The following is a 25,408-nucleotide window of genomic DNA, read 5'->3' as shown; positions in this document are numbered from 1 at the left end:
CACAATAGTCTCATGACAAACCTTACTGTGTAGGTTTGATTGACTTGTAATGGGTATATGAGTGTGTGAAACGCTTGGATTCGTTGTGGTTTTGGGTAGGCTAATGCTGACTGAGTGTTCAGAATTGCTCCTAGATATGGTTGAATTTGTGATGGCTGAAGGTGAGATTTCTGGTAATTGATTATAAACCCTAGTTTGTGTAGGGTATCTATTGTGTACTATGTGTTCTGTTGACTGTTGCGAATGGTGCTGGCTTTTATTAGCCAGTCGTCCAGATATGGGTAGACATGTATGTACTGTCTTCTGAGGTATGCAGCAACTACTGCTAGGCATTTTGTGAATACCCTTTGTGCTTGTTACTCCAAAGGATAGTACTTTGAATTGATAGTGCTTGCCTGCTATCACAAACCTTAAGTATTTGCGGTGTGCTGGATGTATAGGAATGGGGAAGTTAGCATCCTTTAGATCTAATGATGTTATGTAGTCTTGTTTTTGTAACAAGGAAATGACATCCTGTAGAGTGACCATTTGGAAATGCTCTGACAGGATATATTGATTTAGAGGTCTGAAATCAAGAATTGGTCAGAGTGCCATCCTTTTTTGGTATGAGGAAGTATAGAGAATATACCTCTGTCCCCTGTTGACTGATAGGAACCATCTCTATTGCACCTTTGAGTAGAAGCGATTCTACCTCCTGTTTTAAAAGAGCAATGTGTTTGAGAGAAAGCCTGTGTGAATGGGGAGGAATGTTTGGTGGAGTGGAGATAAGTTCTAGGCAATGGCCATTGTGGATAATTGATAGTACCCATTGACCTGTTGTAATTTGTTGCCAATGAGGATGGAAATATTGCAGTCTTCCTCCAACAGGAGATGTAGGCTGTGTAAGGATGCAGGGAAAGTCACTGCTTTGATGAGGTGGAAGCACCTCTTGCGGCAGCAGATTTGCCTCTAGATCTTAAAGTGTGTCCTCTGTAAGAGCCCCTGAAAAATCCTGGGATAATATTGTTGTCCATGTTTTTGTTGGGACGTAGAGGCCTCTGAAGTTTGTGGCTTAAACCCTCCTCTAAATTGAGATTTACGAAATGAGCCCCAAAAAGGTGTGTAAAGTTCTCCCATGGCCTTAGCTGTTTGAGTCCTTTTTTAATTTGTCAATGGTTGTATCCATCTCCGGTCCAAAAAGTTGCTATTTATTAAAAGGCATATTAAGGACCGCTTGTTGTATTTCAGGCTTAAAGCCTGAGGACCTCAACCAAGCATCTCTTCTAAAGGTTACGCTTGTGTTTATTCCCCGAGCTGCAGTATCAGCCACGTCTAGTGCTGATCGGATCGGATTATTAGAAATGGCTTATCCTTCTTCCACTACTTGTTGTGCTCTTTTCTGGTGTTCCTTTGGGCGGTATTGAAGGAACTCCTGCATCTTGTCCCAAGGTGTCCAATCATACCTGGCTAAAAGAGCTATTCTCCACTGATCTGCAGTCTGAGTTGCTACTCTTTTGCCTGCTGCATCGAATTTGAGGCTCTCTTTATCAGGGGGAGGAGCATCCTCTGTGGATTGGCTATTTGCCCGTTTCCTAGCTGCACTGACCACAATGGAATCTGTTGGCAATGCTGTGAAAAAAATACTGGATCAGTTAGTGCCGCTTTATATTTTTTTATCTATTTTAGGTGTCAATACTGTAGCCTTTACTGGTTCTTTGAAAATGTCATTGGCATGTTTTAGCATACCGGTAACATTGGCAAACATTGATATTGTTTGTGAGTTGAGGAAAGAGTGTTAATTAGAAAATCGTCTTCTATCGGCTCAGAGTGCATCTGTAAACTGTGGTAGGTGGCTGCTCTGGAAATTACCAGATTATAGGCTGTGGTGTACCATCAGTATCATTGGACGGGATTAGGTCAGAGTCATACATATCCCATGGTTCCATGTTGTAAATACTATCACCCATAAAGTCCCCATGTGAAGAAGCATGAGATGGTGTGGGTGAAGTTGGTGGAGGTGGAGTATGAGGTGGTGGGGAAGAGGGAAGAAATGGCAAATGTGGTGGAGAACGCTGTACAGTCTTTGGCTTCTCTTTGTGTTTAAAGATCTTTGCCGGTAAAGGGCTAGTTTCCAAGCATTCTTGGAATGCTAGTTTCCTGTTTATAATTGGAGGAGGAGAGGCAATAATCTTTCCAGTCTCTTTCTGGATTTGAATCTTCCTTTGTTTTTGGTCCACGACCTCAAGAATGGGTCTAATGTCTGTTTCATCTGCTTCCTGTTCTGAAGATGAAACCTATTTGCTGCCCACTAATGAATGCTCCGAAAGCTTGGTGGCAGCATGCTTTATACAGGTATAAAAAGTGGTCTTATCTGGTAGGGGAACATTTTATGGCTCCGAAGAGGGGCTTTGATGTTTCGAATCCAAAGAGGAGCGTGAATGTTTCAGCTCCGATGTGGTATGAAGCCCTCTCGGTTCTGAAGTGGAAGCCTTCATTCTTCAACTCAGTGCCGAAACAAGCGTGACTCTGTTCGTGGGAGTGTCTTGGCCTTTTTCGGCACCGAACACGATGGTCGGTCGACGATCTGTTGTTTTCGGGTCAAACCATGGCCAGCAAGCAGTGGTAGACCTAAGGCCTTCTGTGATGTTTTAGTTTGTTTCTGATGGGAAGGGGCTGCTATACTCCCGTACTGCACCGCAGGGAGTATGTGGCTGTCTCGGATGGAGACTGCAGAATGTGCCTGTACCTCACCAAAGATGTTGGGTGTTCTGTGGACTTCAACGCCATCTCTAACCGCCTTGCTCTTCGATCCCGTAAGGTCTTCTTTGATCGAAAGGACGGACACACCTCGCAGGTCTCTTCTTTGTGGTCAGGCGAAAGGCAGAGGTTGCACACCGAATGCTGGTCGGTGTAAGGGAACTTGGCGTGGCACCGAGGACAGAATCGTAAAAGAGACTGATCCATGAGCCTGTGACACAGTAGACACAGGAAGGCAAAAGAAGGGCACGGGCGCCCGAAAGGGCGCTTAATCGATCCAGAGGCTTCGATCGGATCGAGTGTAGTCAGAAACGTATTAAAAAACAATACCGGCATTGAGGAAAAGGAAAGAAGTTCAGATAGTACCGAACCGAAAACTAACCTGAGCGAGAGGGAACACGCTCGAACCAGACGGCAAAAAGAAAATCTAACAAAGGACTCGATGCCCATGTGCACTATCACCAAGAGGAGGAGTCACTTGATCTTGTGACTCGAAAAAAGCTTCTTAGAAGAAAAACAACGTGTACCACTCCAAGACCAACATTAAATGGCGATATATGCACAGCATGTGTATCTGCAGCTGCACATGCCATCGAACACATACTTAAATATATATATACAGATATATAATTTGCTCAGAAACTGTTTACCTGGTCATTTTACAATATCATAACCAGCAAAAGTTACGCTAAGACAGAAACAGAGAGACACGCATCATAGCACAGAATTTAGCTGAGAAATGATACTATGTGAGTGTGCATAACTTATCTAGGAAAGTCACATTTAAAAAAATTAGTGTGGTGAATTGTGGGAAGAAGGAAGATGCAGTGACAATGTATACGGATTGCCACTTATAAGCATAGAACAGTCAGTTCATTGTGGAGATGAAGAACCTAGCTTTATTTTTAAGAAAGTATTATCACACAACACTGTTTAGACCACAAGAATGGAATATAAGCCAATAAAGCTGCCACCGAGTGCATGAAACATTTCCCCAAAATCCAAGGTATTCTTGTAGGAAAATGCCACTGTTGGCATGATTACCCCCCACTTTTTGCCTAGTGTTGATGCCAGCTTTGATTGGAAGTGTGCTGGGACCCTGATAACTAGGCCCCAGCACCAGTGTTCTTTCCCTGGACTGTACCTTTGTTTCCACAATTGGCACAGCCCTGGCACACAGTCAAATCCCTTATAAAAGGTACCAAGGGTCCTGTGGCCAGGGAAGGTCTCCAAGGGCTGCAGCATGTATTATGTCACTCTAAGGGACCCCTCACTCGGCCCATGCACACTGCCTTGCAGCCTGTGTGAGCTGGTGGCGAGAAAAAGACAAAGTCGACGTGGCACCCATCTCAGGGTGCCCTGGCCCTAAACCACTGCCTGTGGCATAGGTAAGTCACCCCTCTAGCAGGCCTTACTGCCCTAAGGCAGAGTGCACTATGCCACAGGTGAGGGTATAGGTGCATGAGCAATATGCCCCCTACAGTGTCTAAGTCAATACCTAGACATTGTAAGTTCAGGGTAGCCACACTGATTATATGGTCTGGGAGTTTGTAATTACGAACTCCACAGCACCATAATGGCTACACTGAATACTGGGAAGTTTGGTATCAAACTTCTCAGCACAATAAACCCACACTGATGCCAGTGTGGGATTTACTGAAAAATGCACCCAGAGGGCATCTTAGAGATGCCCCCTGCATACTGGCCAACTGCTAGTGCAGGACTGACCAGTTTGTGCCAGCCTGCCACTACCAGATGAGTTTCTGGCCACATGGGGTGAGAGACTTTGTGCTCTTGATGGCCAGAAACAAAGCCTGTTCTAGGTGGGGGTGCTTCACACCTCCCCCCTGCAGGAACTGTAACACCTGGTGGTGAGCCTCAAAGGCTCAAGCCTCATGTTACAGTGTCCCAGGACACTTCAGCTAGTGGAGTACCCTGCCCACTGGAAAAAGTCCAACTTTTTGGCAGCAATTCTGGTGGGAAAATTAGGGAAAGCAGGGAGGAGTGACCCCCCTAGCCAGGACCACCCCTACGGTATCCAGAGCTGAGGTGACCCCCATCCCTGCAGAATCCTCCATCTTGGTTTGGAGGCTAGGGACCAATATGGTTAGGAATGTGCCCCCAACCCCAAAGGGAGGGAGCACAAGAAGGGTGTAGCCACCCTCAGGGACAGTAGCCATTGGCTACTGCCCTCTGACACTTAAAAACACCCCTAAATTTAGTATTTAAGGGCTTCCCTGAACCCTAGTCTTCAGATTCCTGGCGACCTACAAGAAGAAGAAGGACTGCTAAGCTGAAACCCCAGCAGAGAAGAAAAAGAGACAACAACTGCTTTGGCCCCAGCCCTACTGGCCGGTCTCCTGCTTCAAAGAACCTGCAAGAAGAACAGACGCGCAACCAGCAGGCCCAGTGACCTCTGACAACTTCAGAGGACTGCCCTGCACCCCAAAGGACCAAGAAATCCAGAGGACAGCGGCTGTTTCCAAGAGAAACTTACCACCAAGGACTCCCACCTCACTCCAGATGAGTGAGTCCTGACCTCTGTGCACCCAACGCCCATGGCCCATGTCCAGGAGGTCCACCCATCAAGAAAGGGTCCCCAGGCGATTGGAACAAGAGCCCACCCTGGGTTGACCCTTCCAAAAGCCCACAACAACATCTGCAGAGGGAATCCCGAGGACCCCCCTGTCCGCGACTGCCCGGGACGAAGATATCCGACGCCTGGAGAAGCACTGCACCCGCAGCCCCCAGACTCGAGAGAAACCAACCACTGGTGCAGCAACAACCACCAGGTGGCCCTCCTCCCTATCCAGTCGGTGCCCTTCCTGTAGTGCCTAAGTAGTGCCTAAGTAGTGCCTAAGTGACCCATGGGGTCCACTCAGAGTTTCATTGTAAACCCAACACACTGTATGCACTCTGCACTCGGCCGCCCCTGTGTGGGACTGGTGCCTGCTTGGGGCATCTTCAGTGCTCCTCTAAACCCCCCTGGTCTGCCCTCCAATAACGCGGGTACTTACATGCAAGCAGACCAGAAACTGAGTAGCCCCAGTTTCCAAAGGGGCCTACATTATTTTGGCTCCTGTATGACCTCTGCACCTAACCGGCCCTTGTTGCTGTGTGTTTGGGGTTAGCTTGAACCCCCAACGGTGGGCTACCTATGCCCTGGACACTAAGTCTGTAAGTTTGTTACTTACCTCAGAAAGTGTGCTTTGTTTTCCTTCCCCCAGGAACTGTTGAAAATTGCATTGTCTACTTTTAAAATAGCTTTTTGCCATTTTAAAGAAAACTGTATGTACTGTTGATTTGATTCAAAGTCCTGAATATACCTATGCAAAGTACCTTTCAATCTATGTACTTACCTGCAAACTGAATCTTGTGGTTCTAGAAATAAATTAACAAAACCTATTTTTCTATATAAGATCCTATTAGTCTGGAGTTACGTCACTGAGTGTGTGTTTCTTCTATTGCTTTTGTGTGTACAACAAATGCTTAACACTACCCTCTGATAAGTCCAACTGCTTGACCACACTACCACAAATAGAGCATTAGTATTATCTATTATTGACCCTGCCAAGCCTCTGGAGAACCCCTGGACTTTGTGCACACTATCTCTCATTTTGTTATAGGATATACAGAGCCTGCTTCCTACATTGGTGGATGACTTTGCATGTGCTGGACTACTCAGCCAATACCTGATCTCACAACTAAATTCCAAAATTGCCTTTAGAAAACTGATTTTTTAATTTTGGCTATTTTTTCTAAATTTGTAAAAGTCCTGCTAGAGCCTTGGTTAAGTCCCTGTTAGCATTTATTTTCAAGTTTAAAAGTTTTGTAAAATTTAGGATTTAGTTACTCAAAGTAGTTTTTAGTTTCTAAAAAGTAATCCACACTTTAATAACATAATCAGCAGCTCAGAGGAGATGGTTGTGGAACTCAACCTCACCTCTTACCTACACCTAGGGATGGCAAAGTTAAGACTCTCTGTAGGCTAAAAATAATTAGAACAGGTTCCAACCCTACCACGGTCAAGCTCCAGGAGCTTGGTAGAGTATACAAGGGACCACCCTGCTGAGGAGGAAGACCTCCCCTCAGATGGGGAAGAAGTTAGGTATCAGGAGGATAACCTCCCCCTCCTAACCTATCTAAGGAAGACATGTCCCAAGGTCCCTGTCTCCAAGGATAGTGCTCATAGGAACTGGATCTTCCACAGGGGAGTCCAGCTCCTCTGGGAACATTGAGGGCAGCCTCAATGAAGAGAACATCCTTTTAGCAAGGATGGCCAAAAGATAAGCTATGGAGCAGCAACTCCTAGCTATAGAAAGGGAGAGAGCAGAAATGGGCTTAGCACCAATTAATGGTGGCAGCAACATAAATAGGGGCAGAGAGAATACTGACATCATAAAAATCCCCAAAGGGATTGTCTCAAAATATAAAGAGGTTGATGATATCACCAAACTGTTCACAGCTTTTGAGAGGGCTTGTGCAACCAGAAAAATTAAACAGATCTCACTGGGGAGCTCTCCTTTGGGACCTGTTCACTGGTAAGTGTAGGGATAGGCTCCTCACACTCTCTGGTAAAGATGCAGAATCCTATGACCTCATGAAGGCTAACCTGATTGAGAGCTTTGGATTCTCCACTGAGGAGTATAGAATTAGGTTCAGGGGGGCTCACAAAACCTCAAGCTAGTCCTGGGTTGATTTTGTTGACTGCTCAGTGAAAACACTAGATTGTTGGATAACTGGCAGTGGAGTTCATGGCTATAATGGGCTGCATAATTTATTTATGAAGGAAAACCTGTTAAGTAAATGCTTCAATGATAAGTTGCATCAACATCTGGTAGACCTAGGTCCAATTTCTTCCCAAGAATTGGGAAGGAAGGCTGACCATTGGGTCAAGACTAGGGTGACCAAGAATTCCACAGGGGTGACCAAATGAAAGGGGTCACAAAGCCTTCCCAGGGGAAGGGTGGTGAGACATCCAAGGACAAAACTAAAGAGTCTTCTCAAGGGCCCCAAAAACCTGCTGAGGACGGTTGGCCCAAGCCTCTTCACAGTCCATAAATGGGTACAAGGGTAAGACCTTTGATCACAAGAAGGCCTGGTGCCACAACTGTAAACAGCATGGACACCAAACTGGAGAAAGGCCTGTCCCAAGAAAAATCCCACTAGCACTACTCCAGTTAGTACTGGAGTAGCCAGACTCCAGGTGGGATCAACAGTGTGCCCAGAGAAAATCAGGGTTCACACTGAAGCTATACTAGTCTCTGAGGGTAGGGTGGAAATAGCCACACTAGCTGCGTGGCTGCTTTCCTTGCAAACATACAGACAGCAGCTCTTGATAACTGGGACAAAGGTAGAAGTCCTGAGGGATACAGGTGTCAGTGTCACAATGGTGACAGACAAACTGGTTTCCCCAGGAAAGTATTTGGCTGGACAAACATATCCAGTTACCAATACTGATAATGTAACTAAAGTCCATCCCATGGCAATTGTGACTTTAGAATGGGGAGGGGTTACTGGCCTGAAACAGGTAGTGGTCTCTTATGCAATCCCAGTAGAACGTTTGCTAGGGAATGATTTGGAGTCCTCAGCATGGGCTGAGGTAGAACTTAAAACCCATGCAGCCATGCTGGGAATCCTTGAGTGTGTAAAAACAAGAGCAGAGCACAGGGTGAAAAAGAAGAGTTAGAGACTGTCCCAACCTTCCAAGAGAAAAGGTAAGAAGACTGGGGGACCAGCCTCTGATCAGCAAAAAAGCAAGACCTCTCTTTCCAGGATGACGTCTTATCCCCTGAGGAAATCGAGTCCATGAAGCTGGAGCCTTACCAGGTAGAGCTCTTGGCCCAGAGGGACCCTCAAGGGAACAGCTGTTCAGGGACAAAAGACTTGCCTCACTCTTGAAGGCCTGAGACAGCAAGCGGCTGAACAGGAAAAGGGAGATGTCAGTGGCTCCCACATGGTCTATTGGGAAGATGGACTCCTTTACACTGAGGCTTGGGATCCCAAACCTGGTGCCACTAGGAGAGTGGTAGTGCCTCACGAGTTTAGAGAGCTTATTATCACATAGGCCCATGACATCCCCCTAGCTGGGCATTTGGGACAGACCACGACATGGGACAGACTTGTGAACCATTTATATTGGCCCAACATGTCCCAGAAAGTAAAGGAGTTTTGTAGCTCCTGTGTCACCTGTCAAGCCAGTGGCAAAACGGGTGGCCATCCAAAGGCTCCCCCCTTATTCCACTTCCTTTGGTGGGGTCCCCTTTGAAAGGGTTGGTGTGGACATTGTGGGTCCACTTGAACCTCCCACAGCCTCAGGGAACCAATACATACTGGCAGCAGAGGATCATGCTACCAGATACCCTGAAGCAATTCCCCTTAGGTCAACTACTGCCCCTGCAGTAGCCAAAGCCCTAATTGGTATTTTTACCAGAGTGGGTTTCCCTAAGGAGGTGGTTTCTGACAGAGGTGCAAACCTCATGTCAGCCTACCTGAAACACATGTGGAATGAGTGTGGGGTGACTTATAAGTTCACCACACCATACCATCTACAAACCAATGGCCTTGTTGAGAGATTCAACAAGAGATTGAAGGGGATGATCATGGGGCTCCCTGAAAAACCCAAAAGGAGATGGGATGTTCTGCTGCCATGCTTGCTTTTCACCTACAGAGATGTACCTCAGAAGGGAGTAGGGTTTTCGCCCTTTGAACTTCTGTTTGACCATCCTGTAAGGGGACCACAGGCACTTGTTAATGAAGGCTGGGAGAGACCTCTCCATGAGCCTAAACAAGATGTGGTGGACTATCTGCTTGGCCTCTGCTCAAGGATGGCTGAGTACATGGAAAAGGCATCCAAAAACTTTGAGGCCAGCCAACAACTCCAGAAGTTGTGGTATGACCAAAGGGCTGCAATGGTTGAATTCCATCCAGGGCAGAAAGTCTGGGTTCTGAAGCCTGTGGCTCCCTGGGCACTTTAGGATAGATGGAGTGGCCCTACCCAGTGCTAGCGAAGAAGAGTCAGGTCACTTACTTAGTGGACCTGGGCACTAGCAGGACACCCAAGAGGGAGATCTATGTTAACCTCCTGAAACTCTATAACGATAGGGCAGACATAACCATGCTGATGGTTACTGATGAGGATCAGGAAGCAGAAAGTGAACCTCTCCCTGACCTCCTCTCAACTGACCCTAAAGATGGATCAGTAGATGGAGTTGTCTATTCAGACACCCTCTCTGCCCAACAGCAAGCTGGCTGCAGGCACGTCCTACAGCAGTATGATGAGCTCTTCTCTTTGACCCCTGGTCTGACACACCTGTGTACCCATGATGTGGACAGGAGACAGTTTACCTGTCAAAAACAAAATCTATAGACAGTCTGACCAAGTCAAAGAGAGCCTCAAAGTGGAAATCCACAAGATGCTGGAGTTAGGCGTAATAGAGCACTCTGACAGTCTCTGGGCTAGCCCAGTGGTCTTGGTCCCCAAACCTCATACCAAAGATGGCAAGAGAGAAATTAGGTTCTGTGTGGACTACAGAGAACTCATGTTCTGTCACCAAGACGGATGCACACCCCACACCCAGAGCAGATGAAATAATTGACAAGTTAGGTGCATCCAAATTTCTAAGTACCTTTGGTTTAACTGCAGGGTACTATCAAATTAGGATGGCACCTGGAGCCAAAGAAAAGACAGCATTTTCTGCACCTCATGAGCATTATCAGTTCACTGTTATGCCCTTTGGCTTAAAGAATGCCCCTGCCTCCTTCCGAATGTTGGCGAATCAAGTCCTTGCTGGTTTGGAGTCCTTTAATGCAGCAAATCTAGATGATATTGCTGTCTTTAGCTCCAGCTGGCAGGATCACCTGGCCACCTGTGGAAGGTTTTGCAGGCCTTGCAAACAGCAGGCCTCTCTATCAAAGCATCTAAGTGCCAGATAGGGCAGGGCACAGTTGTATACTTGGGCCACCTTGTAGGTGGAGGTCAAGTGCAACCCTTACAACCCAAGATCGAGACAATTCTGGACTGGGAAGCTCCAAAAAACCCATACTAAAGTCAGGGCATTCCTTGGCTTTTCTGGATACTACAGGAGGTTTGTGAAGGGATATGGGTCCATTGTGACTCCACTCACTGAACTGACCTCAAAGAAGGTATACTGGACCTTGAATGTCAAAAGGCCTTTGACGTCCTGAAAGAAGCAATGTGTTCAGCACCAGTTCTTAAAGCTCCAGATTATTCTAGGCAATTCATTGTGCAGACAGATGCCTCTGAACTTTGGATGGGAGCAGTCCTGTACCAAACCAATGATGATGGCTTTGACCAGCCTGTTGCTTTCATTAGCAGGAGGCTGGTCCCCAGGGAGCAGTGTTGTAGTGCCATTGAGAGGGAGTCATTTGCTGTGGTTTGGTCCCTGAAAAAGCTGAGGCCATACTTGTTTAGCACTCACTTTGTTGCTCAAACCACAGACCTCTCAGATGGCTAATGCAAATGAAAGGTGAGAACCCTAAACTTTTGAGGTGGTCCACATCCCTACAGGGAATGGACTTTGTAGTGGAACACCGACCTCGGACTGCCCATACCAATGCAGATGGCCTTTTCAGGTTCTTCCACTTACATAATAAAAACTCTCTTGGGAAGGGGGTGTGGGGGGAAGTGTAGGAAAATGCCGCTGTTGGCATGGTTACCCCCCAACTGTTTGCCTAGTGTTGATGCCAGCTTTAATTGGAAGTGTGCTGGGACCCTGCTAACCAGGCCCCAGCACCAGTGTTCTTTCCCAAAACTGTGCCTTTGTTTCCACAATTGGCACATTCCTGCCATACAGTCAAGTCCCTTGTAAAAGGTACCCACGGTACCAAGGGTCCTGTGGCCTGGGAAGGTTTCTATGGGCTGCAGCATGTATTATGCCACCCTAAGGGACCACTCACTCAGCCTATGCACACTGCCTTGCAGCTTGTGTGTGCTGGTGGGGAGAAAAAGACAAAGTCGACATGGCACCCCTCTCAGGGTGCCCTGTTCCTAAACCACTGCCTGTGGCATAGGTAAGTCACCCCTCTAGCAGGCATTACAGCCCTAAGGCAGGGTGCACTATACCACAGGTGAGGGAATAGCTGCATGAGCAATGTGCTGCTACAGTGTCTAAGTCAATTCTTAGACATTGTAAGTTCAGGGTAGCCTTATTGAGTATATGGTCTGGGAGTTTGTCATTACAAACTCCACAGCACCATAATGGCTACACTAAATACTGGGAAGTTTGGTATCAAATTTCTCAGCACAATAAACCCACACTGATGATTTATTGAAAAATGCACCCAGAGGGTATCTTAGAGATGCCCCCTGCATGTTAGCCAAACTGCTAGTGCAGGACTGACCACTGCCACACACGTTTCTGGCCACATGGGGAGGTAGCCTTTGTGCTCTCCATGGCCAGAAACAAAGCCTGTCTTGGGTGGAGTTGCGTCACTCACCCCCCCCCCTGCAGGAACTATAACACCAGGCGGTGAGGCTCAAGCCTCGTGTTTCAGTGCCCAGGGCACTCCAGCTAGTGGAGTTGCCCACCCCTTGGACAAAGCCCCACTTATTGGCAGCAAGTCCGGCGGGAAAATTAGGGAAAGCAGGGAGGAGTGACCCCCCCTGCCAGGACCACCCCTAAGGTGTCCAGAGCTGAGGTGACCCCCTCCTTGCAGAATCCTCCATCTTGGTTTGGAGGATAGGGGCCAATAGGGTTAGGAATGTCTCCCTCTCCCCAAAGAGAGGGAGCACAAGAAGGATGTAGACACCCTCAGGGACAGTAGCCATTGGCTACTGACCTCTGACCCCTAAAACGCCCCTAAATATAGTATTTAAGTGCTTCCCTGAACCCCAGTCGTCAGATTCCTGCTGACAAACAAGAAGAAGAAGGAATGCTAAGCTAAAACCCCAGCAGAGAAGAAAAGAAGATGACAACTGATTTGGCCCCAGCCCTACCAGCTAGTCTCCTGCTTCAAAGAACCTGCACGAAGAACAGCGACGCATCCAGCGTGCCCAGTGGCCTCTGACAACTCCAGAGGACTGCCCTGCACCCCAAAGGACCAAGAACTACCGAGGATAGCATCTCTGTCCAAGAGAAACTTACAACCAAGCACTCCGGATGCGGGAGTCCTGACCCCTGTGCACCTGATGCCCACGGCCCGTGTACAGGTGGTCCACCCAGCAAGAAAGGGTCCCCAGGCGATTGGGAACAAGAGCCTACCCTGGGTTGATCCCTTCAAACCCCCATGACAACGCTGCAGACGGAATCCCGAGTACTCACCTAACCGCAACTGCCCGGAACGAAGATATCAGACACCTGGAGAAGCACTGCACCTGAAGCCCCTAGACTCGAGAAAAACCAACCACTGGTGCAGCAACGACCAGCACACTATGGCCCTCATTCTGACCTTGGCGGGCGGCGGAGGCCGCCCGCCAAAGTCCCGCCGTCAGGTTACCGTTCCGCGGTCGAAAGACCGCGGCGGTAATTCTGACTTTCCCGCTGGGCTGGCGGGCGGTCTCGTTCAGACCGCCAGCCAGCCCAGCGGGAAAGAGGCTTCCACGATGAAGCCGGCTCGGAATCGAGCCGGCGGAGTGGAAGCTGTGCGACGGGTGCAGTTGCACCCGTCGCGTATTTCACTGTCTGCGCAGCAGACAGTGAAATACATGTAGGGGCCCTCTTACGGGGGCCCCTGCAATGCCCATGCCAGTGGCATGGGCACTGCAGGGGCCCCCAGGGGCCCCGCGACCCCCCCTACCGCCATCCGGATCTCGGCGGTCCGACCGCCGGGATCTGGATGGCGGTAGGGGGGGTCAGAATCCCCGCGGCGGTGCAGCAAGCTGCGCCGCCGCGGAGGATTCAATGGGGCCGCGGTACACTGGCGGGACCCCGCCAGTGGTGCCGGTCCGACCGCGGCTTTACCGCCGCGGTCGGAATCCCCATTGAAGCACCGCCGGCTTGTCGGCGGTGCTCCCGCGGTCCTCCGCCCTGGCGGTCAAAGACCGCCAGGGTCAGAATGAGGGCCTATATCTCTTTTTGATATAGTATATACAGAACCAGCTTCCTACAACTCTAATAGAAATCATGCACAGAACAAGGCACACAGTAAAAAGAGACATCAGTTTGAATAAAAAAAACAAAAAACTGTGTGGCGAGTTCTACCAGCTGCAGATTTCCAAAGGAATACTATGGGGGTTATTACAACTTTGGAGGAGGTGTTAATCCGTCCCAAAAGTGATGGTAAAATGACGGATATACCACCAGCCGTCTGCAGCAGTATCACAATGCCGAGCCTGGATCACCGCTGACATTGATACAGGTAACCATAGTATTCTTATTAATACATCCTTAAAAAAGCAACTAATGTTCACACCTGTTTGGTAGGTACCATAAAATGGCTATATTTATCCAAAACCTGGCGATCACAAAGTAAGATTTGAAAGATTTGAAGAGATGCAGCTACATAACAAACATTTGTGCACCATCTTATTTCTGGAACTGCCTTAACCGTTTCTTAAAAAACGTGTCGTGTCAGAGTACCTACCACTCGCACTTGTCATTCAGTAAGAAAAGCAATTTTAAGACGACTATGATGACAGCAGCAGCCTGAATATCGTAATGGACCATTCGGGACGATTTAGCTACTGGGTCAAACGTCAAAAAGGATTCTTCTCCAACCCCAGTCTTTTTCACCACTCTGCAAGTCCAACTGTGTAGTTCATCTGAAAAAAATGTAGAACAAAATAAAGCAATATTCAAATTCTACCTGGGTGAAACTGTTTAAGACAATGTTTTACATTTGCTTTTTGAAGTATAGCTGTCAAAAATGTGTTCTAGACGGACATTGTGCACTATGCATCACTTTCTGATGTGTCTTGAAAGAATGGAGTGAGAAGAGAGGATTTAATATTTTGCCTACCACAGCAAAAAATCTAATTTACCAAAGCATTTCTTTGTTAAATGGATATTGTTTTACAGAACAATATTAAAGGACAACATTACAGACATTGTGAGTCTACAAGTTTTTCATTCCGTTTTCGCAATAGGGAAACACTGTTGGGAAATACTTTTTACATGGCACAAGTCCTAACAAGCATTGGCAAAGCCAATAGGTCTTGCCTATATAAGAGCTATTGGCTTTTGCAATGTTTTGCCATGTCGTACACCAATGTGTGATTGCAGTTCAGCATGGCTAAAAGTTAGTGGCATGGAGTAGGGGAGTAGAGTGTCAGAGTGGATTTGTTGGCGTGTCGTGGAGTAGAGTAGGGTGGGGTAAAGTGTCAGAGTTAAGTAGAGGGGAGTAGAGTTCAGTGATACAGAGTGTTAAAGAGTGGGGTGGAATAGGGTGGAGTGGATTGAGATAGTGGGATAGATTGGATTGGAATGGGGTGGATTAGGCTGAAATGGGGTGGATGGATTGGGGGAAGTGGACCGGAGGAGGTGGATTAGTGTGGGGTGGGTTGGATTGGGCTGGGGTTGACTACAATGAGGTGGATTGGATTGATGTGGGGTGAACTGGAGTAGGGTGGATTGGAGAGGGTGGACTGGAGTGGGGTGGATCGGATTGAGTGGGGTGGATTAGGGTGTTGTGGATTTGGGTGGGGTGGTCTGGACTGAGTGTGGTGGATTGGGGAGAACTGGCTGGGATGGGTGGATTGGAGTGGGCTGGATGGGAGTAGGAGGTGGACTGGATTGGAGTGGAGTAGATTGTGGTGGATTGGACTGGAGTGGGGTAGATTGGATTGAAGTGAGGTGGGTTGGGAAGAGGATGTGGTGTAACAGCCAGAGCTGCAGCCTTTGAGCTAGGGAACCAGGTTTGAGTCTCAACATCAGCTCAACTTTATGTGGAGCTGGTCAAATCACTTAATTTCCCTGTGCCTACAAAAACAATGAATGGGTTCTTGTGTAATGTAACTGGTGCTCACGTAAAGCGCTCCAATACCTTCGGATCGAGTTTGCGTTTTACAAAACTGCAAGAAAAATTAAAGTGGGGTTGATAGGATTGGTGTGGGGTGGACTGGATTGGAGTGGGGGTAGATTAAGGTGGTTAAGAGTGGGGTGGATTGGACTGGAGTAGGGCGGATTAATGTGGACTGGAGTGGAGTGGAGTGAAATGGATTGTTTTGGAGTGGGATGGATTCGGGTGGTTTGAGTGGACTGAACTGGAGTGAGGTAGATAGAGTAGCAGTGGACTTGATTGGAGTGGGTGAATTCGATTGGGGTGGGGTGGATTGGAGGAGGATGGGTTGGATTAGAGTGTGGTGGGGTGAACTGGACTGGATTGGGGCGGATTGGACTGGAGTGGATTGAGGAGGGGTAGATTGGATTGGTGTGCGGTGTATTGTTTTGGAGTGGAGTACATAGGACTGGGCTTGATTGGGGTGGATTTGATTGATGTGGGGTGGACAGGATTGGTGGGGGGGTGGGGTTAACTGGATTGTAGTTGGGTGGCTTGGTGTGGGGTGAATTGGGATGGAGTGAGGTGGATTGGATTGGGTTATGCGGACTGGATTGAAGTGGGGAAAATTGGAGTGGGGCAGATTGTTTTGGATTAAAGTGGGGCAGATTGAAAATGACTGGAGTGGGGAAGTTTGTTTTCGGGGTGGACTGGAGTGGGGCATATTGTTTTGGATTGGAGTGGGACAGACTAGAGTGTGGCAGATTGTTTTGGACTGGAGTGTAGCAGATTATATTTTGGCACACTGGAGTGGGTGGATTGGAGTGGGGTGGGTGGGAGTGGGGTGGTTTATGGGAGAAGGGTGGATTATGGGAGGGGTGGATTGGAGTGGGGCATATTATTTTGGAATGCAGTGGGCCAGATTGTTTTGGGTTGGAGTGCAGTAGATTGCAGTGGGGCAGACTGTTATGGAGTGTGGCAGACTGGAGTGGGGCAGAATGAAATGGGACATTTGGTTATGGATTGGAGTGGGGCATATTGTTTTGGATTGGAGTGGGGTATATTGCTTTGGATTGGAGTGGGGCAGATTGTTTTGGAGTGGAGTTGGGCGAACTGGAGTGGGGCAGATTAGATTGGGATGGTTTGGGAGGATTGGAGTGGGGTGGGCTGGGTTTGAGTGGATTGGATTGGGATGAGTGGTTTGGATTGGAAAGGGGTGGATTGGAATGTTGTAAAATGGGGTGGATTGTACTGTGGTGGATTAGAGTAGGGTGGATAGGGGTGTACTACACAATTAAGCGTTAATGCATTATTTCAGAAATTACACATAATAAAGAAACATTGTTGCTTTGCAATATTTAGAACAAGATAATTATCATCTTTTGAGAACAGCGCACCAACGAGCAAAAACAGAAGAAAACATAAGTGCAAAGTGAGAAAATACAACTTGGAAAAATAAAAGCAAGTTGGCTATAAAAAATAAAACTGAAATTTTGTTTGTCCTGCTGGGCACTCTTTTGCCAATCACAAGCCTTCTGTCTGCCGGGCGCTAGAAGTTAAAAAGAACAAAATAGTATCTCAATCACATTGGAAGCAGAGGACAGGCACTGAAGTAAGTTGAATCAATCAGTGTCCCTGCTCCACAGAGAGGAACAGAAATGATACTTGGCCTGCAGAGACAAATTACAAAGCTGTAAAGAAGAGACGCCACGCAAGCCAACAAATGGTAAGCGACAGGCAGGCCTCTAAGCTCTTTACTGTACACAACAAATTCTCGCGAGTGAGACGCATGAGCTAGCGCATGCACTCGCAGACTCAACCATAAAAACAGAAGTGGGAGGACTAACCAAGTTAGGTATGGAAGTGACATGGCGGGTGACATCAGAGTGCATAACATCACAGCAATGATACCGCACGTAGCATCACAGGATGTGACATCACAGCCCATAACCTCACAGGAAGTTACATCACAAGCAGTCGCATCAGATCTTAAGACCTCACACGTTTAGCTGGTCCACCGTGAGTACATTTGAGACAAGATTTAATAAATTCGATTTTGCTTCGGGATTGTACCAAAAAATATGGGCCTCTACTTATACATTCATGTTTTAAAAACTCTGCCACAAAGAAATTGGCAAGAAGGAGAAACATGGCATTAATCTGTTCTGCTTAACTGGCTGCAAAGTCTGCCTTTTTAATATATCGTATGTGGTTAATGCACCTACTACAGAGATCTATGTGCATCCAGTAAATCTCAGAGGATAATGATGAGATAACTTTGGATGTTAACACATTTGTTGGAGAGATCTGTGTTTTGTCTAGTCTCAATTTTGAATCAAAGTAGCAAAAAGGGTTCATGTGTCTCCTGCAAAACACAGCATTTAACATGCAGATGACAGATTTTTATTTTACGTAGATCGGCACGTGAGTTACTGCTTTCAACAGATTCTTTTGTTACTTGAAGTTCAGACATTTTAATACTCTTATTATAGCACAGTGAGCTATGAAGGACATGTGACTCCTACACCTTTTAACCCTCACTGTCGTATATGTCACTTCCTGTACACTGGTTTACATACAAACGGTTTGTTGTCAATGTATTATGTGCACATGTGATGCAAAGTGTTTTGACATCCTGTACTGGGATGAGTAGTGCTATAAAAGAAAATAGTGATATTTAAATTGTTATGTGTGTAAATAGTGAAACAGACCAACATGTCGGACATTCTTACAGTGCATGCATATCTCCTATATTCAGGGACTGAACAATACAAAACCATACTTCTCTTAATTACTTGTGAAGTAATAGCAAGCTGTGGTCCTTGTTTCCTCTCCATTTCATTTGCATCTATGTGTGAGGCTCCAGATAGCTATCAGCCAAGGATATGCAAACAAAAAGTGTCCTGCTGGCAAACCTTGCTCTCTGCAACAGACAAATCATTTGTAACATTTAGATGCAAACATTACCAATGTGAACATAGTCCGAGGAGGAGGTCGGCTACATGATTTGTAGTTCTCCAGTGTCAAGACCCATGTTATATCAAGCACTACTGCACCCACTCATATCTATTCGATAGGTGAATCTGATTATGACACTTCACTGCATTGTACCTTTGATTCCCTGGATGGGGGCAGCAGAATGTGTCAGGCACAGTTATACCTTCCATCTCACTCTTTCCTTTGCTGCCTGTTCCTCTAATGGGTGCCTGTGGGACCTTCTATTGCAGCGCATGCATGCACTACATCTGTCCCACAGCTCCTCAGCAACTCCCTTCGATTGAAGCCATGACCAGGCCTCATCTGAAGATGTGAAGAAGAGGGACTCCCTCCCCACCCACACCACTCTCAGCTTTGCCTGGAAGAGGAAAGCATACTTGACCCTCATCGTCCTCAGGTGTTGTTTGATCAGTAGAAAACATCTGCACATCTTTTGAACATCCAAGATGAAATCCGGGTATGCACTAATAAGGTTTCTGTTGTATTTCCAAGGACCCCTAGAGTGGAAGAGTTGGAGAATAAGATCTTTGTCCCTGTAGTTCAAAAGCTATGCCACAACTGAACTTGGCACCTTGCCAATGGGGTGGCCGGGGGCCTGGCACATGGTGGATCCACTCAATGGAAACAACTTTTAAGCTCTACCTTCTAGTACTGTTCCCAGTAACCGTAACTCCAGGTACGCTTCCAATGTTACCCTCAAAAGGCTCACAAAACCCGACAAAACGCATGGCATTTCTTGAGCATCCTTTTGAGTCTTGAGCTCTTACTTTAAGGCATTCTACTTCTGCTCTCAGGGTATGCATCTGTAAGTGCATTTCTTTCAAGGAAGGCTGCAAGGATGTAAGCGACGATTTATTCTCATCGACCCTGCTCTGAGAAATATTTGTGATCAGCTCTGAGGATGTTTACCTTAATAGTAACTGTGTTGATCTTTGCCTCCACTGTCCTCTTGGTATCCTGGATTGCCTGCAAAATTGTTTCAGATTGTTCAGAATGCTTAGCCAGAGCTAGCCCCAACTGCCACATGTGAACCATCCCCATCTGAAGCAAGACTGCCCCCTTCATGGTGTTGTTGGGTGGTGAGGAGGGTCTATTGCCTTTGTGTTTTACCATTCTGCCGGACTAGATCCCAGTTCCACCCACACTCCTTAACTGTGGGTATGTTTTGCAGTCACCTCTGTAGGTGTGGTTGGCCTGTTGCTCTTCCACTGTCGTATATATGCGATTATGTACAGGATTCTTGGGGGGAGCAGAGCGCACAGCCAGCACATCTCCCAAGGATGTTGTGTGGCATAACCAGAGTCCTCCCCATGCATAGTCAACAGGGTTTATAGACACCATGTAGAGGGTGATGGGACTCCTTCCCCTTTGGCCTGCAACACCATCTTGCATCACTCATCGCGCCCCTGGCGCTACTAGATCTCTGTCAACAGAGCGCTGTGCAGTCATTATCCACCGCAGATCCACCATTTGGCGCTGCATGCCTCCTTCCTATCGTCTTGGCCCCAACTGAGGTCTCCCTCACTCTGCAGAGCACAACAGCAGTATCACTAAGGCTGTCTGGTGGGGCAACCCCTTGATACGGCCGTACCATCCTCACAGCCCTTCAGCCCTGGTGCGCCGGTTTTAACACCCAGTGTCAGGTAGAGAGTGCGCCGCACTAGTCTTTGTTTATACATGGCTGTGCCCAATCTAAGGAGCCGCCCACTCGTGACTGCCACCATCTGATAGGTGCAGAGCCTATTGTCCATCCACAGCAGTTAGGCTCAGCATAGCTGTCTTTCCTGATCGAAAGGAAGGCGGGTATCTCCAGTAGGCACCATATGAAGGTAGGGCTTCCCATGGAACTCAGCAAGAAGTGTTCGATGTGGCCACCATCTTGGCCACCTACCAAAGCTCTTAAACAGTCTGAGCCATGGCCACTCCTTCTCCAACCCTTACCGGATTCATTCAAGCTCTTGCTACATCTTGCTCCTATGTGATTTTAGCACATATGATTGTAACGTTTTAGGTATACTTTACTGCCCCCCCCCCGAGTCATTCATAGTTTTCCATTGTCCTTCAGCTGTGCATCCTCCTCTTGCCTCCTAAACCGTTACTTCTGAAAAAAGGGGTGATTTATTGTCCCATACGAGTTTCGACCCGCATGGTCTTGTTCACATCGAACATGATTGTGAATCCTGTAATAAAAATAAACAAGTTACTTGCCTCCTGTAACACTCTTTCTGATGCACACTCAATCTTACTGCAGATTCATCACCTCTAATTCCCCCAGGGACAAGACTGGATGAGGATCTTTTCAGCAGTTGTTCTTACACGCCGACAGGTGATGTCATCAACTCTGTGGCAGCGTTGCATTGGCTGCAGAAGTTAAAGCAGAGAGCCAATCATAGATGCAGTGACATAGGTTTTCTTTTGAAACTCTGCTGCACTCTCAAATGGAAATCAACTGCAACAAACTGTAAACGTGACAAATATAACTTGAAACTGTTTTTGCAATTCTTGAAGTCCACTACACCCGAACAGTGATTGTAGTGAGGAATCTCTAGTGACATTTCCACACAAAAGCGAAGTTAAACAACTTATTCTGATGAATGTCTATTACTGCAGACCAGTGTTTAATTTGAAAATTAAGAGGTGTCGGTGCTCAAAGCCCTTCTCTTAAACACGAGGCTGCTGTAATTAAATCTGCCAGCACTAAATACTGAGGCAACGTAATCCTGAAGCCATCTCGGGCCTCTTCAATCCATTTACGGCCACTCCCTGCCCCTTCAGCTCATCCTTCAACTTTCTACTTTCTACTTTCTCCCTTTATGACCCTTTTTGGTTTTTCCTTCTTCCGTCTTTCACATATGTGTCTTTTGCTCGCAGCAAATGCTTGAGGCATAAGAATAAGCATCACAATACGTGCCGGTGCTCAGCACCGTAATCAACAAGCACAAATTAAGCACTGCTGCAGACCCTTCACCTTTTGAATCCATATCAAAGCAGTACCTGACAAAGGGTGATAAGTCTGAGGAGTGAACACAAGGAAGTCCTGCAGAGATGAGCAGGTGAAATGACTCTCCCTAGGGACTTGAGTGCTGAGGCAGTAATACCTGGTAAAGTTCTGGACAGACTCCCATGTCACAGCTTGGCAGATGTCCAACACTGGAATACCCCTCGCCAATGCCAGCATTCCAATGAATTCAGAGACCCTCTAGAGGCTCTTTCTAAGTTAGGCCATAAATAATTTTAATGCACATGACAATCTGTATAGACAAAGACCGCTTTTTAACTTCTCTTCCTTTTTTAGCAACTTAAAACCAACAAAAAGCGTGTCATCTAACTGTTAATTCTTAGTCAGGCTGATATAAAAGCTAAGGGTCCTCTTGGATTCTAACCAAGGAACCCTCTCCTTCGCTTCCTTAGAGAGATGTGGCAGAGAGAAAAAGTGGGATAAGCTAGGGGCTGTCCCGTATGGAACAGTGACATCACATTTGGTAAAAAAAAAAAAAAACAAGCATTTACAATGCATCGGGTCTCGCGTTTGCTCATGTTAGAGCTGATCGCGTTGTAAACTCCTAACCCGACTTTTCACCTATCGGGCAAAAGTGCATTTATGTACATAACCCGAAAAAGTGAAATCAAGTATGTAAAGCGCTCGACTTCTGCCAAGCGAGATCGAGCTCGTAAATTAGAGAAAAAAAAGTCCACGAGCCCGATGGAAAACAGCGAGCCTCGCATGTTTTCTGTACTTGGTCTCTGCGCTGGAGGAGGGCTAGCCACCGGAAAAGGCATGACATATGCGTGCCTTCGACTAATGAAAGCAAGCAGATTTTATTAGGGAAGCCCACCAACCAATAAAAAACATTGACGTGAAGTTGACAGGGCTCCGAGCCCTTTTCTAAATACAAAAGAGTCTCACTGCGATACGCATGCGCGAGCGCATGCAACGCAGGCTCGACCCTAAAAAAAGGAAGCACAAGTCCGAAACAGCAATTTGTCAGAAAAGAGGGTGGTATACAGAGGTTGCACTGACAGTGCTTGCAGTTCTCGGACATGGCACACAGACTTATTGGTGATGCGAAAAATAGTCTTAAAGGCCAAAGGCCATAGAGGACAGCTTCACAGAAGCTCAAAAGGTGTGCACATCAAAAACATGAGGAGCAAGTTAAGATCCCACTGTGGCACAATAAATGGTAAGGGAGGAAACATACATGTGAGCTATTTCAGGATACACACTACAACCTGTGACTTAAACAACCAAGACAGTTTTAGAAAGGCTGAAACAGCCAATAAATAACATTAAATAGTGCCATAGCAAAACCTTAGCAGTATAGCAATAACACAAACAACAGCGTTTCAGATAGCTTGCCCTGAAGTGATCAACCTGATGTTTGTCACAGCAAGCCACAAACTTTACCCAGGGACATTAAAAGATAGGTTTGGTAGATGGTGTCAAGCAGTCATAATTATGCTCACTACTTCCACAGGTAGGAAAAAACTAGGGGTGGGCAATAAATTCCACTCCGCTGGTGGAGTTTGGGAGTTTTGACCACTCCGGGTTATGCATGTAACAGAGTTCCATCTAAATTCCGCCAACTGCTGCGTGGCAGAGTTTTTTCTCATGCGTGGCTCACCAATGGTAAGTTGGTGTGCATCAGTGAGAATTGGTGTCCCCTAGTGTGATTTTCGGGTGCTAGGAGGGCACGTGGAGAGCTTTTTCCAACCATTCTGTTGAGTAATGAATCTAATGAAGCCGCAGCAAAACGAACTAGAGCAACAGTGCCCTCTGGCATGCAGTGTGTTGCCAATCACACTGATTTCTCAACCCAGAACATGCTCCCAACCAGTGCGACCTGCCGATTTCCACCCGCGAAACTCTGCAGAATCTCGATGAATTTTTATGTAACTGTGGTATTCTGGAGTTCTGGAGTAAAACTCAGTGAGTTTCGCCCAATCCCAGTCAAAAGTGGTTTTCTTCAATCTCCATGCATTGAGGTGTAGATTGTAGAGGTTCTGGTGCAGGACCCTGCCCTGTTGCTGAGTATGACACTCCTCCTGAAGAACATAGGGCAGAGGGAAAATGCTTAGGCTCAGCAGGTCAAGGTGTCACATTCTCCTGTCCAATGGAGGACTATCAGGATAAGCAGAGGTCCGTTCCTCCTGACCTTCTTCAGAGCTGTGGAAAGATGCGACAGAGAACCAAAAAGCATACAGAAGTCCACAATTTTACTGCTGTGAAATGCATTTCCCAGAGACTATTGATGTGCAAACTCAGCACACAGTAGGTGCAAACCTGAACGTTCTGAGCGTAAAGAACATCTGTTGCAGAAGCCATTCATCAACCATCAGAAGGCATTTGTTGCACTTGTCTGCTCTAACATTAAGCCTGCTAGAGGGTTGGCTGTCAGACAAATTCCATGATGGTCAAGTCACCTCCAAAGTCTCAGGACATCCTGGCACAGCGCCCATGACCCCATAACGCTGTGTGTGTGTTGCACAATGATAGCTGAGTCGTTCGTGAGGACCCAGTTCGAATTACCCTTGCTGGCTCAGAAAGAGGCCTTCAGGGCCAACTTGATGGCTTGCAGCTCCAGAAGACTGATATTATGCCCCTGCTCCACCGGAGACCAAAGACACCGAGAGCACACTTACTCACCTAATAGTGAAAACTAGGTACTAACTTGGTTGTTTTTTTGGTCCTGAAGAAATGCCGCTTGATCCTTTTGGACACGGTTTCACTTAGAGAGGGTAGGAACATTATTTTCCCCCGACACTCTCCCTTCGTTTTTAACCTTGACATTGGCAGTCTGGGTAGTAATAAAGCATTTCCTCACACTGCATATAGTCAATTTTAATCCCACACATCCCAGTCCTTCACCATAGATAATTATAGGTTTGAGAATATCCCTGTAGGGAATATCGTCACTCCTCAATAAAAAATCTCTGGCAAAGAGCCGCCCACGGGGCGCGCCGGGCACTGCCACGCAGGCCCGATGATGAAGCATGCCACCTATTGGTGGCGAGGGCTCTTGCTTCTAGCAATTAGATGCCTAGATGACCTGGTAGTTCTCACCTAGATGGATTTGATTTGTACCCCATACTTCGTAACAGTGTACCCTGTTGTTTTGACTTATGATTAGGGAGACTATACACTGGACTGGCCCATTCTCCCAGTCCCTCAATTGATTACAATTCCAGTATAGAGCCAACTGCAAGCAGAGGTTCCACTGCAGAATTTACATGAGCAATGGGCATGGAATACCAGAAGAAAGCATGAAGCAAAGAGACAAAAGCCTCAAACTGCCTGCGGCAGAACAAAGTACAAAGCCTGAAACGTTGGGATCATACATTAAATGCCCCAAACATATTGACGGGGTTGAAAGTCCATGAAAGCCATTGGTTCCAGGACAGCCCCTAAGGGCAGCAAAGAGACTGTGGTCTGTAGAATTTTCAGGACTGACTGCAGTGATTCTGCATTCAGTAGTCAATTGTCGAGGTGTATAAATATGTGCATCTCTGACCTGTGACGATGGGCCGCAACCACCAACATCACCTTTGTGAGCATCCGGGTTGTCTAGGCAAGGCCAAAGGGCAGGTCAGCAAACCGAAAGTGCTATGATCATACTGTAAAGTGAAGAAAGTACAGGATAATACATAAAAGTATGATTTCAGTTTCCTGTTGATCTAGGACAAAAAGCACCTGACCCAGGGTAAACATTTTTAATGTGTCTTTCGGCTAGGAAGAGGTCAACAACTTAAGATCAAGAATTTTGTTCCGAGTCCGCTGTCC

At 46.9% G+C, this 25,408-nt stretch overlaps 1 protein-coding gene across 3 annotated transcripts in view; it reads right to left on the bottom strand.

The window, feature by feature from the left end:
• TAF1B (TATA-box binding protein associated factor, RNA polymerase I subunit B) overlaps positions 1 to 25,408 on the bottom strand; it is a 638,950-nt gene that overhangs the window by 258,492 nt on the left and 355,050 nt on the right. For all 3 annotated transcript variants that reach the window (XM_069235908.1, XM_069235910.1, XM_069235909.1), the window contains one exon: positions 14,281 to 14,458. In XM_069235908.1, the coding sequence (XP_069092009.1) occupies positions 14,281 to 14,458 (178 nt within the window). The remainder of the gene's footprint in view (positions 1 to 14,280; positions 14,459 to 25,408) is intronic.

This window comes from Pleurodeles waltl, chromosome 5 (assembly GCF_031143425.1).
Source record: "Pleurodeles waltl isolate 20211129_DDA chromosome 5, aPleWal1.hap1.20221129, whole genome shotgun sequence".
NCBI lineage: Eukaryota > Metazoa > Chordata > Amphibia > Caudata > Salamandridae > Pleurodeles > Pleurodeles waltl.
Note: the sequence above shows the minus strand (reverse complement) of the source record. Positions and strands in the feature narration are given on the sequence as shown.